The sequence below is a fragment of the Amphibalanus amphitrite genome, unplaced genomic scaffold (genome assembly GCF_019059575.1).
Source record: "Amphibalanus amphitrite isolate SeventyFive unplaced genomic scaffold, NRLGWU_Aamphi_draft 000276F_arrow, whole genome shotgun sequence".
In the NCBI taxonomy this organism is placed as follows: Eukaryota; Metazoa; Arthropoda; class Thecostraca; order Balanomorpha; family Balanidae; genus Amphibalanus; species Amphibalanus amphitrite.
Window position 1 is genome coordinate 147,837 of NW_024881771.1, and position 18,224 is coordinate 166,060.

The following is an 18,224-nucleotide window of genomic DNA, read 5'->3' on the forward strand; positions in this document are numbered from 1 at the left end:
ATTGCCAGCGCTCAGCTGGAGGTCTAGAATGGAACATTCTCAATTAACTCGAATTAATTTTGCCTTTATCATCAATCACAGACTTCTCGCTCGAAGCCATGCGGTGTCAATTTGGCCAATTCACAACGTATCGGTGTTAATTTCAAATCAATTATCAGCTCAGGAGACTCGGCTGAGCCGCTCGCTCACGAGGATGAGGGTCTCGGGGTGTTTACCTCCATGGCGCCTTGTTTTCGCTCCGTGGGAACCGGCCACACCAACCCAGTGAGTCTGTCGAGGCGGGACCTCAGGTCACCCAACTCATCCATCACCCATCAGCTGCCCAGCGGGGAGTCTTCTCCCGCCCTCCCCTGTCCTCCCGCTCTCCCCTGTCCTCCAACAGATGGTCGAGCACCGCGTGCCGCCAGTCCGCCCTCACAGCGGGGGCGGCGGACTGCAGGGACCGACACCGATACACAGAGCCGACCGGGTGCGACAGGCGGCAGTAAAAATGGCGGCTCGCCACCCGAGTCAGTCAGACCTTAGCACGCGGCCTGAAGCCGATCAGTGAAGCGGAGGAGAAAGGAACAGGTTTGTGGGTACGCATTACGCCAGAGACCAGTGCCCTCCAGTTTGAAAGATTGCTCGGGAAAATGGAAATTAATAATTCCACGGCAAACTCGCACAACGCCAGGAAATTATGATCATCAGCGAAATTACGGAACGCCCTGGATCGCTCCGCATTGAGCCAAGGACACGGTCCATTATGGGCTTTCTATACATCCTGGTCAGCAGTTTTCCAACCAGTGAACAGACGTCGAGGGCGTGAGACATCGCAGCGGCGAGACCATGCTTCGCTCAGCGTCGTTAGATTGTAGCGCCGATTTGAATCCCGAAAGACGGACGGCCGATAGGCGGGATACCTGGGAGAGGACGGACGCAGCCATTGGTCGTCTGTGACAGATGGGGACGGGGACCGTTTGTGTCCTTGGGTCGGGACCGGGGTGAGTCCAGACCACGCCGGGACCAGACTCGGAGCGTCCCCTCGCGACAGGGCGACTCGTGCCGCCTGTTTACCGTTCACGCTCGCTGGGGCGCGGTGGAGGACGGCGCGCGTACGTGCGTGCGTGCGTGCGTGCGTGAGCGGGCGAGGTGCGCCGCCCACGTGCCAATGTAAATCAGCGGCACGGACCAGGGCCGAGCGCACCCGGGCAGGACCCTCCCAGGCCCGTCTGGCCTATATCGGTGGGAGGGGAGACCGGACCGGACCCGACCCACGCTGTCGCCGTCCCGGGCTGAGCGAGGCACGCCCTGACCCACCGATGGGAGCCGCGTCCGGTCTGATATCTGACCAATAGACCGTCGCTGCCCGATGATTGTGAAACTGTCTCAGAAATGATGTGAGGGAAAGGTTTTAAAAAGATGAAAGGGAGGCATGATGGGCATGTAAGGGAGACATGTCAGCTATGCGATGTATAGCGTGAACACTCCCGGTCACCAAGCAACGAATACTGTCTTAATTCAAAACACTTTTTTTATGACAACGTGTCACGATACCAGGCACCGAGCGGGATTAGCAAGCGATGTTGATGCGACCGGGAACCAGATACGCCTGTGTCTCTTCTCATTATGTCGATCTGCCCGCACTTCGAAGGGCCCTGTTATCTGGTGTCAGTGTAATGAGCTCTTGGACACACGTGTCCCCAGATCAGGACGATCGGTTATCACTAGTTCGCTCATTAGCACCATGTTATCTAAAATACAACGGCGACGACGGAGATAATTTGACAAATAAATCGAACTACCTATGTTCAAACCATAATGATGATCGGCGAATGTAATTACCAGTGGCTTCAGTCTTAGCGATTTTCGCCATATCTGCACCAGTATCGCATTGAAGTAACAAACGAGCATCAAGCTCATATTGCCTTCTTGGCTATTTTTAACATTTCTTGATTAGTTTCAGAGGCAATGCCACTCGTGAAACAAATTCAATAACGTGCAGCCATAAAAGCGCCAAATTCACAGGAACCGTCAAGCTGCTAAGCCAAAAATATCAAATCGATCAATGATATAAACCATATTTGGAAGACCTGGAAAGGCGGCCAGCATTTTTACGCCCCGGTTCTTGGTATTACGCGATAGCCTGAACAATCGTCTGAATTGTCGCGGGAGAGGCTAACTGATCGGTCCGCAGCCAATAACTCGGGGCCAGATCACCGCCTAACAGCTCCTAATGGCGGCTAAACGACCCGGCCCCAGGGGTCACCAGCCGCCGCGCGACCTCCACGACCCCGGGTGACCCGGTGACCCCAGCGGCGCCTCTCATCTGCCGAGATGCGTGTGGGATCGGGACGGTAACGGGACGCAGAGGAAAGGGACGCCCAAAGTGGGGCAGCCCGGACCATCTCTCGATTTGCACGGTGAAGATTGGGTGAAGAAGAAGATGGGCGGCAGGGAGACGAAGAAGAGAGGAGAAAAGGAGAGACAGAGGGAGTCGAAAACATTGCGCAAAGTCGGATTAACATTGCAAAAGGACAAGACACTGAGAATACTAATGAGTTACGAACAAAGCTCTTGAATGCCGATGGATTCGAGTTATTCAGAACAAAATAATTGCAACCTCCAAAAGCAGCCATATTTCAAATGCACCGTATATTGGTAACATTCATTAAATTTGAAAGTCACAGACTATTCTAGCTTATCACAGGCTGCTAACAAAACCTTTGTTCGGTCCACTGGGACAGGGAACCGGTAGTTCAATAATGGGACGGGCCGTTGGGGTGGGTCGGTGACGGGTGCAGCGTCGCACCCGGCACCGGTCGGTCGGCTTCATTCAATAACCGTCAGTGCAGCGGGCCACTCTGACAAACTCAATTGGGGCCGGCTGGACTTATCCGGTGCACCGCAGCCAGTGGACCGCTGACAGGGTCACCGGGAGTGATACGGGTCAGCTGATGGGCACAGGAACCGGCTTGGATCAATGGGGGACGGGAGTCAGTGGGTTGTTCAAGCTAGTTCGATAATATCTAATCTACCTTCACACAGGCAGTCAGCGAGTCCGCATTCCTCCCTTTCCTTTCCTTTTAGTAACGAGTGGATTTCAAAGATCAGGAAAGTCTACCGACGGTTGACTGAAACGAATCAATTCACAAATTAGCCGGAAACACTAGCGTGTGCAACGCAATCAATGCAACTAATCTGATCCATTCGTCTCACTGGCACATATGCAGGAACATTTACAGACGTTGCGGCTAGAGGATCAGGGCTAAGCCTTCTTTGACACCGATGAAAAGCTGAACATGTGACGGACAGGCCTCTTCAGCGATCATATGCTATGCAGAGTGATGATGGGATTTACCCATATAGCACGGATTTAACCTAGCACGGATGGTGAACGGTGTGAGCCAACGTTCCGCCCTGCGCCCCGCAGCCGCTGGGCGGGCTGGGCCGGTATGAGCCAACCTTTCGGTAAGTTGGAACGGCCCGCGGGCCGCTCCAAACTGCCTCAGCAGGGGACGGCCTCACGGGTCGGTCTCACGCCGGCGTGGGTACGGGTCCCCACCGCCCTACCGCCCTACCGCCCACCGCCCGACGGAGCAGCTCAGCGACAGCGGCTGCACAAACAGCGCTCCGTGCAGCGGAGCGGTGCTAGTGCGTGATTTATGTGTTGGCGTGTCTCGCCGGCTGCGGGAGAGCGCCGGGAGAGCTGGCCGGCGGCGAGCCGGCACGCCGGGCGAGTCGAGCGAGGGACGCTCGCCGTGTGGAATGCGCGCTCCCCTGCTCTCGGTGGGTCTCAGCCCGGGCTCCGAGCGGGGGACGCCTGCGGTCGTGACCACCGAAAAGAAGTCGACCGGTTCGTGACCGGGCCGGGCGGACGCAGCTTCTGCAATCGGAGCTGAGGTCTGCTGGCCAAGGCCGTGCTGTTGCGCCAGAGGAGCACCTGGCCGCCTGAGATTCGCCCTCGGACCGCTCTCAGGCCACGGCGAGGGCTGCGGCGGACCGATTTCCACACGACCACAACTGTCAATGGATGCCTGGAGGCAGGCCGATTCCATTTCGGATTGTCCAATCGTTACAGTACTACCGTTCAATGTCTAAAAACTCATCGGTTTTCACTCTGCCTGCTGTCACGTATCGCTCAATTCACATGTCATTCCAACCGGGTCCGCACAAACACAGGTCTCTATCTACAGGAAGTAACGCAGTGCCGACTGCCATCTCCACTAAGCCAATAGGCCGTTATCGCCACTCGCACACTCGCTATCAGCGGAGGTGAGCCCGAGTGAAAACACGATATGCGGAGAGCCCGCCCAATAACGATAGGCACGCGTGGATACAGGCTTAGCGGTGATACCCGCCCTCGGATACGCGTGCACAGATTGCCAGGGTAGACGGCAACATTCAGCGCACTTTGGGATTTGACGTGAAAACAAAGCGGCAAATTCACACAGGCAGTTTGTTTCAGGGAGGGGTGGCGCACAATGGGAGGAGCTCGAGCCTCAGGCATTGCCGGAGGACAGATGAGTAAGCCGGTACGCCACAAATTGTGATATTTAAACGTGGGAAGTTCACAGGGTTTTTAACTTCATGTGCACCAACGTGCATTGTTTCAGGGTGCAATGCAAGTCTTGCGGTTGGCAAGTGCCTACAGCCCATTCGCAAGGCTCACAAAATTAAGAACCAAGAGTGAAAAGTTAATCACCAAGTCCAGAGGACTAAATTACGCAAAATGCACACTATTCAAATTATATCTAATGAATTAATTATCACGGCCTCACTATCAAGGCTCGGTTCTGTCAACGCGGAAAAAATCTTGTTCATGAGACTACCATTCGAATTTAAGCCACCGCTTGAACCGTTGAACCGCCGTTGGAGCCGTTGAGCGACTTTTACCCGTCGTGATTTAGTTTAAATTATGCTTGAAACATGATAGGAATCGGGGCCTGCAAGTGCAACCCTTGAGTTGCAAGTCTCATGAGCCACTCTTGCAATGAGTATTTTACTCATGCCACCCATAACGTCATAATTTATGCCGCTGCATAAGTTAGTAGCTGCGTTCCGTGCCGTCGTTCCAACCCCAGGCAGCGGAGCGTAACGGACGCTGGGGGAGGGTGCGTCGCCCCTGCCGCCAGCCGTGACGCGCCACCGTCACGACCGCGTAACGATCCCGCCACGTACGCGTCACGAGCGTATCACGAAACCATCACGGATGCATCACGAAACCATCAGAGGCATGATGGATGCTCACTCACAACTGTTGCTGATGCCGCATAACTCAACCGATCTGAGTCAAAACACAGCCAAAAACGCAGACAATCCGTCCCACTGCTCCATGATTATAGAAATGTCATGAGCGTAACAATATAATCCCCGCAGCTCGTGACTCACCTTGGGTACGTTTTTCTGGCGTTTGGATACCATGGCTGACAGCAGGGTGATCTGAGCTCTGCGGGACGCCTCCTGCCGACCTCACGACGTGGTGTGTCGGGGGACGCTGGGCGGTCGGCGGCCGGTCGGCGCCTATATGCCCCAGGTACGGCCCCTCGCGCCGACGCCGAGCCACACGCCGGCCAGACAGACGCTATACGGCACACCTGGGAGCGCGCGCCACGCCGAGCCGACGATAGACGACGCCGGGGCTCGGGGAGACGGGAACGACGCGGGGTACGGCTCCGAGAGACGGGAACGACGCGGGGTACGGCTCGGAGAGACGGGGTGCGCCGGCCGCACGGACTGACGAGCGGAGTGCACGGCGCCGTAGTTCACTCTCCGATCGGTTCCGATCACTGTCACTGACCAATCCTCCTCAAGGATCCTTCCAGTTCACCACACTGTACCACAGACTATCCTCCACAGGCAGCGACTGTCTGTGAGCCCCGAACGGCGAGCGGTACACCACGACACGACCTCTCGCGGCGGCGCCGGCACCGCGTCTGCCCGACTAGCGCGCCTGCGCACTGCGCCTAGCCCGGCCGGCGCGGCGGCTCGGAGCCGGTCGGGCCAGTCGCGGCGCTCTCCATTGGAGGGTCCCCGCCCTGACACCTGGCCCGGCCCGACACTGCGGCAGCCGGGTTGAAACAATAAAACACCGCCGGCTACCGGCAGGCGGCGGCACGGCCAGACGACGTGGGAGAGCATAATTACGGACTGGAGAACGGGGGATGGCGACGGCTGACGGGCCATCAGACATGCTGGGGTAGTCGACGGTAACTAACAGTGCGAGGAGCGACAGGAGATACCTATATATTGTCTATTTGTACGCTTAACTACATGAGCAGACGATGCACTTTATTTCAGAGATGCGTAATGATGAAACATAAAATAAAAGCAATGTTTAATTACAGTCTAAGCCCCGGTGAAATTCCAAGTGAAATCCGATGAGCTGAGATTTTGTGCCATGCCTAGCTTAGCTTGGGACACGGGCACGAGCTATTACGTCAAGACAAGCGAGCCGGCTAAATTGGTAATAAAAATGGTAAGCCAGATTCACGATAGTCTCCGTTCCTCGGGTTGCGTGCCCCGTGCGAGCCGAAATCAGCGATAAACGGCTTTCAGAGTCCCTGCATTGTGCAGTAAATGGGCAGCATTACGACGTTTCGCATGTCTTTTATACTCTTTAGCCACGACAAGCTTGACCATTGCAGAACAGCAAGACGCAAGCATACACCTTCAATAAAAACGGATAAGTCTTTATGCCGTTTTGATGAATTTGATGCCGTCTTATAAAGTTTTAGATATGATCAACGGAAATATGCGCCTTGATGTTAAAATTACCTTTATAGTTTACTGATGTGGCCGATAAGTTCATTTGTCTAACGCCCTAATTGAGAGCGGCCTTGTGAGCAGAGGGCATGTGTAAGTAATCAGACCATAGTCTGACCTGAGGGCCGATATTACAGCCTCGATCAGCTACTTATTCACCGGTATTGACGTGACCCGAACTATCGGTCACGAGCCGCGAAATGGCGCAAGGCCAGCGAGCTGGCGCCTCATGATTGAGCTTCTCCGTGGTGGCCCATATTGGAAACAAATGAACCGGCAGGCCTGATCCGCATCCCTGGCGTAAACCCGCTGCGCATCCCTTCACTCCGCCGCGCGGCGGCTATTCGTGGCCCGTATACCGGAGTTCCTCATCTTTCAGCGGATGAGATACGCCCCCCATGGGTCGTCTCTCCATTTCGCTCGGGCAGATTCCGGTCGGGGTGAGGTCGGCGGGGCCGGTGTCGTCAGGTCAGTGACCTTTGCCGTGTCGCCGACCCGCAGTTGGACCACCGTCGCGGCCTCATCAGCGGTGATGCGCTGACGTCTGTCTGGGTCGTGTGGGAGTGCGGAGAGCACCTCTACATCCTCTGAGTTCGGACCAGCCCGCGGGTCCGCCATCGGCGTCCCCGTCCAACGGTCTGATATACCGGCACCCCGGCGGGTTTATTGGACCCATTAGCACCCTCGGCGGCAGCACAATGGCGCCCGAGGCGGGCTCCGGCTCCCCTTTCCCAGGCGCGCGCCGGAAGAGGGGAGGTGGTCGGGCGGCAGGGACGGCCAGGGTTCACACGGCCACGCGGCGTGCGCCGCCGCGCCCGTCGCCGTTGGAGCGCTAATGACCAGTCGACTCACACGGTGGCAGCGGAAGTCTGCCCGGGCAAGGGCGGGGGTGGGGGGCGGCCAGGTGCATCTTCCCTCCCACCCCTCACCCCAGCTAACCCCATCCGCCCCCACCCCATCCGTAACACCCCATCCTGTGGTAGACCACTACGTGAAGTTGGCGCAAGTCCAGGATGGAAACACAGGCAAACGAGGCAAATGTAGCGCGTCGGCGAGCAACAGCCTACTGGAAACACCTGCTGGCGAACAAGTTGGCTGAAAGTGGCAACTTTGAACGCAGGCTCTCGCGGCTGTTGTCCGGCGGAAGCGGTAAACTGTCACGGGAAGTCGCGTGAAATCTATGATAACAGTAACCGGTCCATGTGACAGTGCCCAAACTTTTCACGTGTGTGGGTCTTTAGCGCAGGATTACGGAAGAGTTCTGGACAAACAGGCCCACCGATGTATGCTGATACTGTCTGCATGCTTCACGCCTTATACGCTCCACCAAATGCCGGCAGATATAATGTCACATGTGTTTTGTCAAAGAAATGTGAAGAAGACTTGCGACCATCACACTGTCGCCCCTTCTATCAAACGGTTGGATTCTACTTGTATTCGTGCTCTGAGCGTAAACCTCTGCATATTCATATATAGAGTGGCAGTTGCCTTTACGATGAGACCAATCTACCGAGATGGTCATTGGTCAAGCTTGTCGACTGTGGTAAACATTCTTGTGGCTTTCGCATCCACCCAACGTACAACCATGGATGATATAACACTGGATTGGTGTCTCGTGGAAATTAACATTGGGATCCGCGACATTGGGATCAGGCCTGCCATCTAGCGAGAGAATTATCGTAAGTTAGGAGCAAGCCGAGTGAACGCCATCTCTCAGCATTATGACACACAAGGGTGTGGTGTGTTAGTTGGCTTGAAGTGCATATTCCCACGAGTTGGAGGTAATCTTACTGGACCTGAGACGACAAAAAACGTCTTAAATGCTTGAAAGCCAAAAATGTCAAGCAGCCTTTAGGTAATAGCGAAAGTAAAATGCGTAAGACGGTGTGTATTGAAACGCCCAGTCACATCGGCTTGTACGACCTTTTATATGGTCATTTACTCACAATGGTACAGCAGTTTGACAATATGTCACTTACATATTTGGTAGGTTCATTCCTTCTTCTCCGAATTACGCCCGATTTTCTTCATCTTAGTTAATGTTACGGCACGTGTCACGTGCCAACTTAGGGGTGTCGAAATTGTACCACATAAAGTAACTCCGCAATGGCTGGGCCAATTACAGTAAAACTGCGTCAATAGTTAGGCACCCAGTGGCCAATGCATTTCCACGTGTCACTATGGGGATGCTACTGCACGTGCGCACGTGCGGGGTGCCGCTTCCATATCTCAAGAACGGCTGGGCGGATAACACTCAAACTTGGTACACAAATGTCACATCGATGCTCGCACTGCATTGATCAGTGCTTACATTGGTGCAGAGCTGTTAGGAAAACGATGAAATGAGATGCGTGGTGTTTATGCCTTTCTTTTCCAGCAGCTGATTGATTCGCAACAGGAGATCCTTGTTTGCGAAGGCTTCGTCTCCCTTTTCCACCCCTTGTTTAAAATAACATTAACAATGTACGAAGAAGATCACACATAAAAGTTGTTTTAGGCGGCTATCTTGGGCCAGGGCTGCGAAGTTGTAGTCAGAGCCAGCGGTTCTGTTCCGACTCGGAGTCGGTTGATTTTTAAAAGCTGCAGCCCGAGTATGAGTCGAACGTCACCGAAAAGTCATCACTCCACAGACTTACCAGGGCTGCAGGCGGAGTCAGAGTCGGAGTCTGTGTGAATTGACAGTTCTGCCCGGAGGAGTCGGAGTCGATATTTGGATACCGGAATCGGAGTTGGAGCCAAAGTTACTGAAATTTCATCGACTACGCACCACCGGTTGGGCCCTTTTCATAGAGCGTCTTGAATGACATATTGAGCGGCAATGACGTTAGCAATTCCGTTTAAGTTTTTCATTAGACTTATAGATAGTAATTACGTTCGTTTTGTTCTTTGATCGGACAATTTGTTTGATTTAGGCCAAGTAAAGACTCATGTGAAAAATAGCGAAAACGACACGTGCTGGCGAAGTCTCTGCACTAACTTCCTGTTTCACGATTTAATGAGGAAATAACATGGAACTGCTTATCTTATTACTGATCCTGCACATAAATCTATTAATTTCTTCACTTTTACTAACATATAAAGACATAACCTTTTGAAAAATTGCATAACAAGCCTGCTACTACACCACACTCCCGTGTGTCACAATGCTAATCAGCGGCGTTCACTCGGGTTGCTCCTAACTTACGACAATTCTCTCGCTAGATGGCAGGCCTGAGCTCAATGTCGCCAAAAACTGCGAAGACACCAATCCATTATTATCTCATCCATGGTACAACGAACATGCAAAACATTTAATGGGATATGTAGCGAAAGCCACACATAAGGACGTGCATCCCATCACAGAGTCGTATCTTATGATGATGATAGTGTTTGGTTTCCTGACGACCGTTCCCCAAACTTCGTCATAACACGGCGCCTGAACGACAGAAAGGTATACCATCAAACTGGTCCCAGGGAGGCTTTCTCTAAACTACGAGCAGGCGGTGTGTTTTAGGGCTTTTCTCTGGGTTTTATGGGTGACCGGAGTCGGATTCCCCGGCTCCGGGTACATGGCGACGGGTGACGACCTCTCAGTGATGACCTCTTTGAAGTGACCTCTCGACCTCACGCCCCATGGCACCTGACGGTGAGGTCTATCCGACTCCAGAGTCCTATACGATCGACCGGCCAGCCGTGCAGACCTCTTCCGCAACATGGGAGCGCCACTTCATAATATTGATGACAGGCGCAGGCCGCTGCAGCAAACTGACCTTGGAAATTAAGGGCACACCATTGCACATGTGGCGGTATTATTTCATTGTGAATGTGGCAATCCAATAGCACACTCGATTACACGTTTTCATTCATCTTTGAAATTAATGTTTCCAGCTTTCTCTGCAGCCGTGCACCTACTACATATCACCGTCACGCGTTTCTGAATATGAGAAAACGTGCAACTGAAAAGCAAATGATCCGAATCTTATTCGGTATTGGAAAATGAACGGATTCACACCCATCCGCCTGCAATGCCAACTCACATCGACGCATTAGCTGGCACTGGGCAGAATCTATATGGGTCACAACTCACAAATGAATATTTCCATGCCAATGCAGGCTTTAATGACCGCAGGGATCCAAACGTTCCTTTGCAAAATGCAACTTTACTGATTGGGCAGAGCAGAGTGGCAAAACCGGACAGACGGCCGCAGAGGACACATCCATAGCCTGAGGACACATCATTTGGTCATCCCACCCGAAATGACCCGCGTCATGCCATCCAGCTCCGGGAAGGAGGAGGGGGGGGGGGGGCGGCATCCCACACGTCACAGGCCACCGCGACAGAAGTTGGCGCTACCACAGCTGTTGTTGGAATGCAAAATGTCTCCCAGGTAAGGAAGGCACGTTCTGCAATGTCGTCAGCGTCAGACGTCAGCACAGCTTCCAGGAAATAGCTGCCATTAAATCGAGGAGACCAAGCAATGTGCTACTGGTGCTACTAACGGAGCGAGAATTAAAGTAATGGTACCTAATCGATCGAAGAACAGGTTCGGACTGAAGTTGGACTGAGCCACCGGGAACACGCCATTACGATGCCATACCAAACGCACCATAATGGGCCAATGGGCAATTGGGTTAGATCAATGACGTCGGATTAATCACGACTGCACTATATGTGTATGTAAGAGGTGGCACTGGCACTATGTGGAATAAAGGCTCTCAATATGGTGCCGAAGAGCCAAAGGATGTAGCTCTCAATTTACACAAATTTATCCATCAATATTAATTCAATACATTTTAAATCAATATAGGTCAGAAACAGGATAAGTGTATCTGGTCACCACAAATAGATAAAAAAATATCATGAAAACTTACAAGCGTTTGCCTCCGAGGCTTATTTATACATAATCCCCTCGTAATGTGCAATGCTGTTTTACATTCTGCATGGTGGGTATCATTTTATTCAATGCGAGCTCAATCAATTCTCAGGAAGTTCGGGCCAGCGTGCAGGGAAGAAATGCGTCAATCTTATCTCGCATTCTTTGATCGGATAGCATACCTATGAAGGTATTTGTAAATGAATTTGCAGGAATACGTAAAACTTTAATGCATCTGCTGACGTAATTTGGCTCCACTGAGACAAAGGCTACAAAATGGCTTGCGCAAGAATCCACCCACATCGCATGTTACATCAAGAGCGGCTATATTCCACATGAAACATCTCGAATGACGTGGATGACCAAGTCGCAATCTGACATCAATTTCAACAATGAACTAGGGATATATCAGTCCCTAATAGTAATGACTTTCAGAGGCTCTTGCCATTACGGAAACGACCACAGCTCCATCAAACATCTGTCTCACGCGATATGAAGTCCGGCAGAAAAGTGAGAGTGGATTCACACCAAGCCATTGTGTAACACCACATACCACCAGACAATCAGCGGTATATGGTCCGCCCTCGGCCGACGCTTTACGCTCCCAACGTCAGCCGACAGGCCTGAGGCGACATCATTAGACCGGGACACGTCAGTCGGCGTCACCGGACGACATCAGTGGGCGACCGGAGGGTGACGGTTCGCCGGAGGCCGTCCGTCTGACAGGTCAACAGAGCCGGCCGTCAGCCGCAAAACGGTCTGTCCCGAGCAGCAGCGCGGTGTTGACACACCTTCCCGGAAGCTGCCGGCCACTGGCAGCTGCACACACTGCACAGTCAGTGTGACAGCGGGCTGTCCCATCCGCTCTCCAAAGAGCTGACAGATGGCCCCGCAATGCCGCGGGAGGCACTTTGTGTTCAGGCGGGAGAGGATCAACAGGAGTTCTTTTCATAGTCCATAATTGTTGCTCCATAACTGTTAGAATGGAGGATAAATGCTTGGTTGAAGCTATGCCTTTCATCAAGGTCATCCACAATCCATACGATTTATTTAGCTTATATACAGAAACACACGAGTTTAAGTTATCATTAATCAAGTGAGAGCTTGTGAGATATGAGCCATCTAGATATTTAAATCGGCAAAATTCAGGTATGCTTCAGAAGAAAACAAGCAGCTGCAAATGCGAATCGAACAGTTTATATCTCTGCACATATATGTTCTGAGCTTAGAACAAACTGGTTAGCCATGCATCGGCTCTGCAGCAGCAAAGCTGTCATAAATCAACAGGACTGCCGGTGACTTTTTACAGTCTGGGTATAACCAACAGCCATGACCCACTGATTCCACCTCGTTGGCCTTTATTTTCACGGCCATCAGAGAGCCCCTGAAGAGCTACCTCAGAGGACCGAACTCAGAGCTCGACATGGCCGTTCCCGGGGCGGCGGGTCGAGTGCCACCACTCGCCCCCGAACAGCTCCGCTCGACCCCGAGTCTAAGGAGGGTCAAACGGAGTCGTTCGCGTGACGGACGAGCATGCCGCGCGCTGCCAATGCCATCGATAAAGGAAGCGAAGACGAGACCGCGACGGGAGAGTTCCCAGTCGTGAATTTGAGCTCGACCTCGGCCCAGCCCACAGCTCGCCATTCCTCCAGGGCCGGCCTGGAGTGGAGGAACAGGCTGGAGGAGTTCAGGGGTGAGACTCGGGTTCATAGGACGGGAACAAGACGGTTGACGGCATGCCCACATGTGATTGAATCGTTAGTTATTGTCATCGGGTTAAAGGGACCCTCCCACCTTCAAAAAAGTTAATAAATTGGCATGAAAGTGATGTCGCTCGGTTCAGAAAGAGCAAAAACGAATATCTACCAAATTTCATCGAAAAATATTCACCGGTTTTCAAGATATTAGACTTTTACTTTTGTTTACTTTTTGGGATCTCCGCTGTTCCTAGCAACTTTATTTGAAAGTGCGGCATTTGTTGCGCGCAAAGCAGCATATACCACCGCGTGCTACAAAACGTTTTAGTCAAACATTTAACGGACGTTCGGAAGCCTGATGACGTCATCAGATTCCCGTAATGGTTAAGAGATAGGGACCACGCTGGTCCCACCCTGCAAGTAAAGGGAAGAATTTTCTTGAACACCATAAAGCTGCGGGGGTTGCGACCAGGATAAATGGTGGTTTCTGAGCCTGGCCGCAAACTTGGCTATCTCAACTCAAAACTAATGTTAAGGTGGGAGGGTCCCTTTAAGATGTGATGGCAACCACAAATAAGGGGCGCAAAACGGCTGAAATTCACCTGCTTGCTCAGAATGCATGATTCAACCAACGGAGCTCGAGTGACCAGCTACAGTTTTAAATTCCAACAGCAAAATATCACGACACCACATGAAACTCGACACGTGTGGCTACCAGTTTCTGATACCGACCACGTGCCGAGTGAGAGATTGCCGGACCGTCGCTAATGCCGCCCGGCACCTCTGACCAGATGATCCGTTCCGATCCCCGTCGGGGCGAGCGGATCCGTGCGCAACGACGCGGGGACACATCGAGGCGTCCAGACACCCTGCGAGCGCATTTCGGGCCCATAGACCGATGGCGCAACGGCGATCGGCCAATCCCCGTGAGCCCCCCCCCCTCCCCGCCTCGGAGAAACGCCTGGAGCCGAGCTACCGTGGGTTTTTGAAAGGCTGATGCCACTGAACCGGCAGACATTTAATGGATGGTTCCAGTTGTGATGGATCGCCGGCCGTCCGAACGCCCGCTGACAGCACGTGCGCCATCGGTTTGTTCTCACGGTGCACATAGTTTCTAACAGTATTACAGTCATGCAGCTGCGTACCGTATCAACCTACGTGTCTGGCCATCTCCGCAGAATAACTTTCAACCAGCCAGGATTTAGGAATTACGCATGACAGCCATTGCCAAAGTTCCGCTCCCATACACAAGATAGATGGTTAATCATTTTTCCCGAGCATCGGTATGTGCAAGTCTCACGATGGAGAAAGAACCCAGTTTTTGAAAGGCTGATCCCGGAGTTACTATTGATAATACCACCCACATTGTCAAACTTTTGAACATGTGCTCTGCATCATATCCTTCGGCCTTCCCCTCAGCGAGAGAACGCACCCACCCACCCCCTCTGGCTTATGCTGCAGTCACGCAGAGGGAACAGTCTCTCAGCCCATTTGGCATAGGAAGTCTCTCAGATTCAGCCTATTTGGCTACAGAAGTCTCTCAGATTCAGCCCATTTGGCTAAAGAAGTCTCTCAGATTCAGCCCCTCTGACCGATGAAGCAACATCTCAGCCCATCTGGCTAGGGAAGCAGTCTCCCAGACTCAGCCCATCTGCTGAGGAAGCAGCCTCCCAGTCTCCCTGGCGACGGGCGCCTGCAGAGCTGAGCTCTCCCACACTTCACTGCTAATGACGTTAGCATCATACTTCCTCGTTCCTCCGGGCCGTGCCCGACAGGAGACGGCAGCTGGCGCCTCTGCCGCCGACGCCACCGGGCCTCCCCTGTTCCGCGTGAGTGGTCCGCGTTCTGCGGAGTCAGAGGCGCCCGAACCCGACTGGCATTTCTTCCGGACTAGGCTCTGTGCTGAGGATATGGCCAATAATGCTGTACCGAATGACAGAATGAAAATCATTTGAATAGAATAACAAAGTCAAGTATGCGGTACCTATGTATTTCTCATTATGACATGAATATTGCCTTTTCTTTTAGAGAGTGATCCACAAAACGACAACTGTACCTATTTTCTTTTTCATCTTTTTTTCGACAGTATCTGTACAAATTTTCAAAATGTCAAATGCGTGAGCAATATTTTGAAAAGTTAAGAAAGATAGGTTTGAGAACGAAAGAGGCAGTTGGACAAACAGCATACCCTCGACAAAGAAGCAGGTGCGAGGCAGACAGCTGTGATGACCTGACCTATAGCCCAGCCCGGTGACAGAGCAGCGGCGGGGCCATGCGGGCTGTCTGCCCTCCCCTCCCGGCTCACGGTCACGGAACAGGTGACGAGACCGCCCGTGAATCACCCGGTGTCACGCCTTCATCCGTGAGTCACGCTGCGAGTTCGGCTCAGAGTCACACGCCTCCAGCACGTCCCGGCGAGGGCCAGAGACAAAGGACGAGCTGTCAGCCGTTCACAGCGGTAAATGCCAGCAAAAACGAGCGGGAGTTATCCCGCGGCCATGGAAAAGGGCAGACGCCGCGAGATACTCTGGATTGATATCTTCTTAGCGAGGCTGTTGGGCGAGCTTCACCGATCCACGGAGGTTTAATAGTTGCGGCCGCGGCTGTTTGTCAGTAGTGTGGGAGGCTGCGGTTAGAAGTGGGTGCCGTGCTCACGCCATTATAAAAGTAGGCATCGTCGTTTATCGAGGCGAGTGCGGCTAAACGGTTCTCGGCTGGCTGCTCCGCTGGTTTCGTGTCACAAGGTAACTAACGGTGGCACACATATTACAGTATACGAATACTGCATGGGGGAGCGGGCAATAGCAAAAAATATTGCCCGATGTGACGTCACTGTCGCCCGAGGGTGAAGACCGAAACAAGTGCTATTGCCCGAGGCGAAGCCGAGGGCAATAGCACTTGTGGAGGTCTTCACCCGAGGGCGACAGTGACGTTACAGAGGGCAATATTTTTGCTATTGCCCGCTCACCCATGCAGTATTCGTTTTATTACATGGCCAACTCTCGGAATCTTTACTTAGTACTCCTTCATCCCGTAATAAAAAATATCCAAACACAAATATCATGGTACAATTGAATGTATTGGATATACAATCATAGCCACGTCACATGTCTACGGCACACACTTAGTTGCTTTACATGTTAAAGTTGAAGATGCAGCCTATGAAGAGCTGGCCGCCGCCGGTCTGAGGCTCCACTGATGTAGATGCTGTGGTCCTTGCTGTAGATGCTGTAGATCATTTCCCATCGACGTCAACAGGTACTGTTTCACGCCGTACTTGAGAGTGTGGAGACTCTTCGATTTGTAGCGTTCACCGTCCTTGCGTTTTACAGTAATGAAGAACTCCTTCACAGCGTTGTCCAGGACATCGTTGCTGTGCATGCAGCTTTCAACAGATGTGCCTTTTACTTGCAAGAACTCAATGAAGACGTCTTCTGCTGATTTAATCACCTTTTTAGTGCCCTGAGCCCTGCGCGATGAAAATAGCTCATCCAATTAATGCGGCTCCAACAAATTAAATCGGGGTATTTGAACGGACATGTTCAAATGACGGCCCAGTTCTTGATGACTTGACTAGCCAATCACGAAATCAAACTGAACAGTCTGAGAAAACGACGATAAAATCAGGGGATAAAATTACGACATTTGAATTTTTGTTCAAACACCACTGCGCGAGCAACTTACTATTGACCGTTGACATGGCAACCGCTTCTCACCTTCAGAAAGGTCAGTAACCTGACACTGAAAGGTCAGTAACCTGATGCCGGGCAATAGTAAAAAATATCTCATGCCAAATTAACACAGGAGCCATGTAATATAGTTCGTTTTTCTTAAGTTTGCCCCTCACTGTAAACGTCTTTTTCAACACAGCACGAGAATTGCTAGCTGAATTACTGAGAAAACTGGTTGGCGCACATTGTATTGGAGATATGAATAATATTTTCAAAATAAGTTTTGAACACCGACGATGTAACGTTAATGTTAAACGCCGTGCAATTTATTGATTAGTTCAGACATAATTCCTGAGAAGTTGTCTATCACTGTGGAGCTATAGGTATGGGTAAATACGAGCTATGAGTCTGTGAAATAGTAAACAAATTTGATAAAAGTGATCGTCTGTGAAATCTGGTGAAATCAATGTGCGCCAACCAGTTTTCTCAGTAATTCAGCTAGCAATTCTCGTGCTGTGTTCAAAAAGACGTTTACGGTGAGGGGCAAACTTAAGAAAAACGAACTATAATATGACATAATTTGACGCAAGGCAGACACGGTAAACAAAGGACGACCTCAGATGAATCCAAACAATGTAATTTCATCAATGGACTGACGCATTCATATCCTCGCGGAAAATGTTTATTCTTCCCCTGTCAAATGGTGAACGAACACAAAAACTTTGCGCGGATGGCAAAACAATCGGGCACCACCGTTCTCCTTATCAAATCCTTTCACCGCGTCTCACCTAAATCTCAGTGGGTAATCTGTCAGTCGGAATTTAACCGGCTGGGATCAGTCCAGTTCAGCTGTCTATCACAAACTCTGGCCGTCATACCTCGCCTTGAGCGCGGCCACCTTTCCAATCTGTTCATCTAATCCTTCATCTGGGCCGGCCCTGATCGGATCGGGCTCGTGCGCGCCGGCCGTCACTCTCCAGGGACACGCGTCATCGTCCGGAGACGGCTGTCATCGCTCGGAGACAACCGTCATCGCCCAGAGAGACGGCTGTCATCGCCCAGAGAGACAGCTGTCATCGCCCAGAGAGACGGCTGTCATCGCTCGGAGACAGCTGTCATCGCTAGGAGACAACCGTCATCGCTCGAAGACAGCCGTCATCGCCCAGGCCCAGAGAGACGAGCACCATTGCCCATAGAGACGAGCCCCATCGCTCGAAGAGGCGTCTGTCATCGCCCGGAGAGACACGCGTCGTCGCTAA

General features: G+C 52.1%; 1 protein-coding gene across 3 annotated transcripts in view; it reads right to left on the reverse strand.

Moving 5' to 3' along the window:
* Window positions 1–18,224, reverse strand: part of LOC122387189 (rap1 GTPase-activating protein 1-like) — a 100,078-nt gene that overhangs the window by 29,231 nt on the left and 52,623 nt on the right. Inside the window, exon 1 of one of the 3 annotated variants that reach the window (XM_043377122.1) lies at window positions 5,371–5,938. The exons of the other annotated variants lie outside the window; for them this stretch is intronic. Coding sequence (XP_043233057.1) covers window positions 5,371–5,403 — 33 coding nt within the window. The 5' untranslated portion in view covers window positions 5,404–5,938. Of the gene's footprint in view, window positions 1–5,370; window positions 5,939–18,224 lie in introns of those variants that run through there. 3 annotated transcript variants of the gene reach the window in all.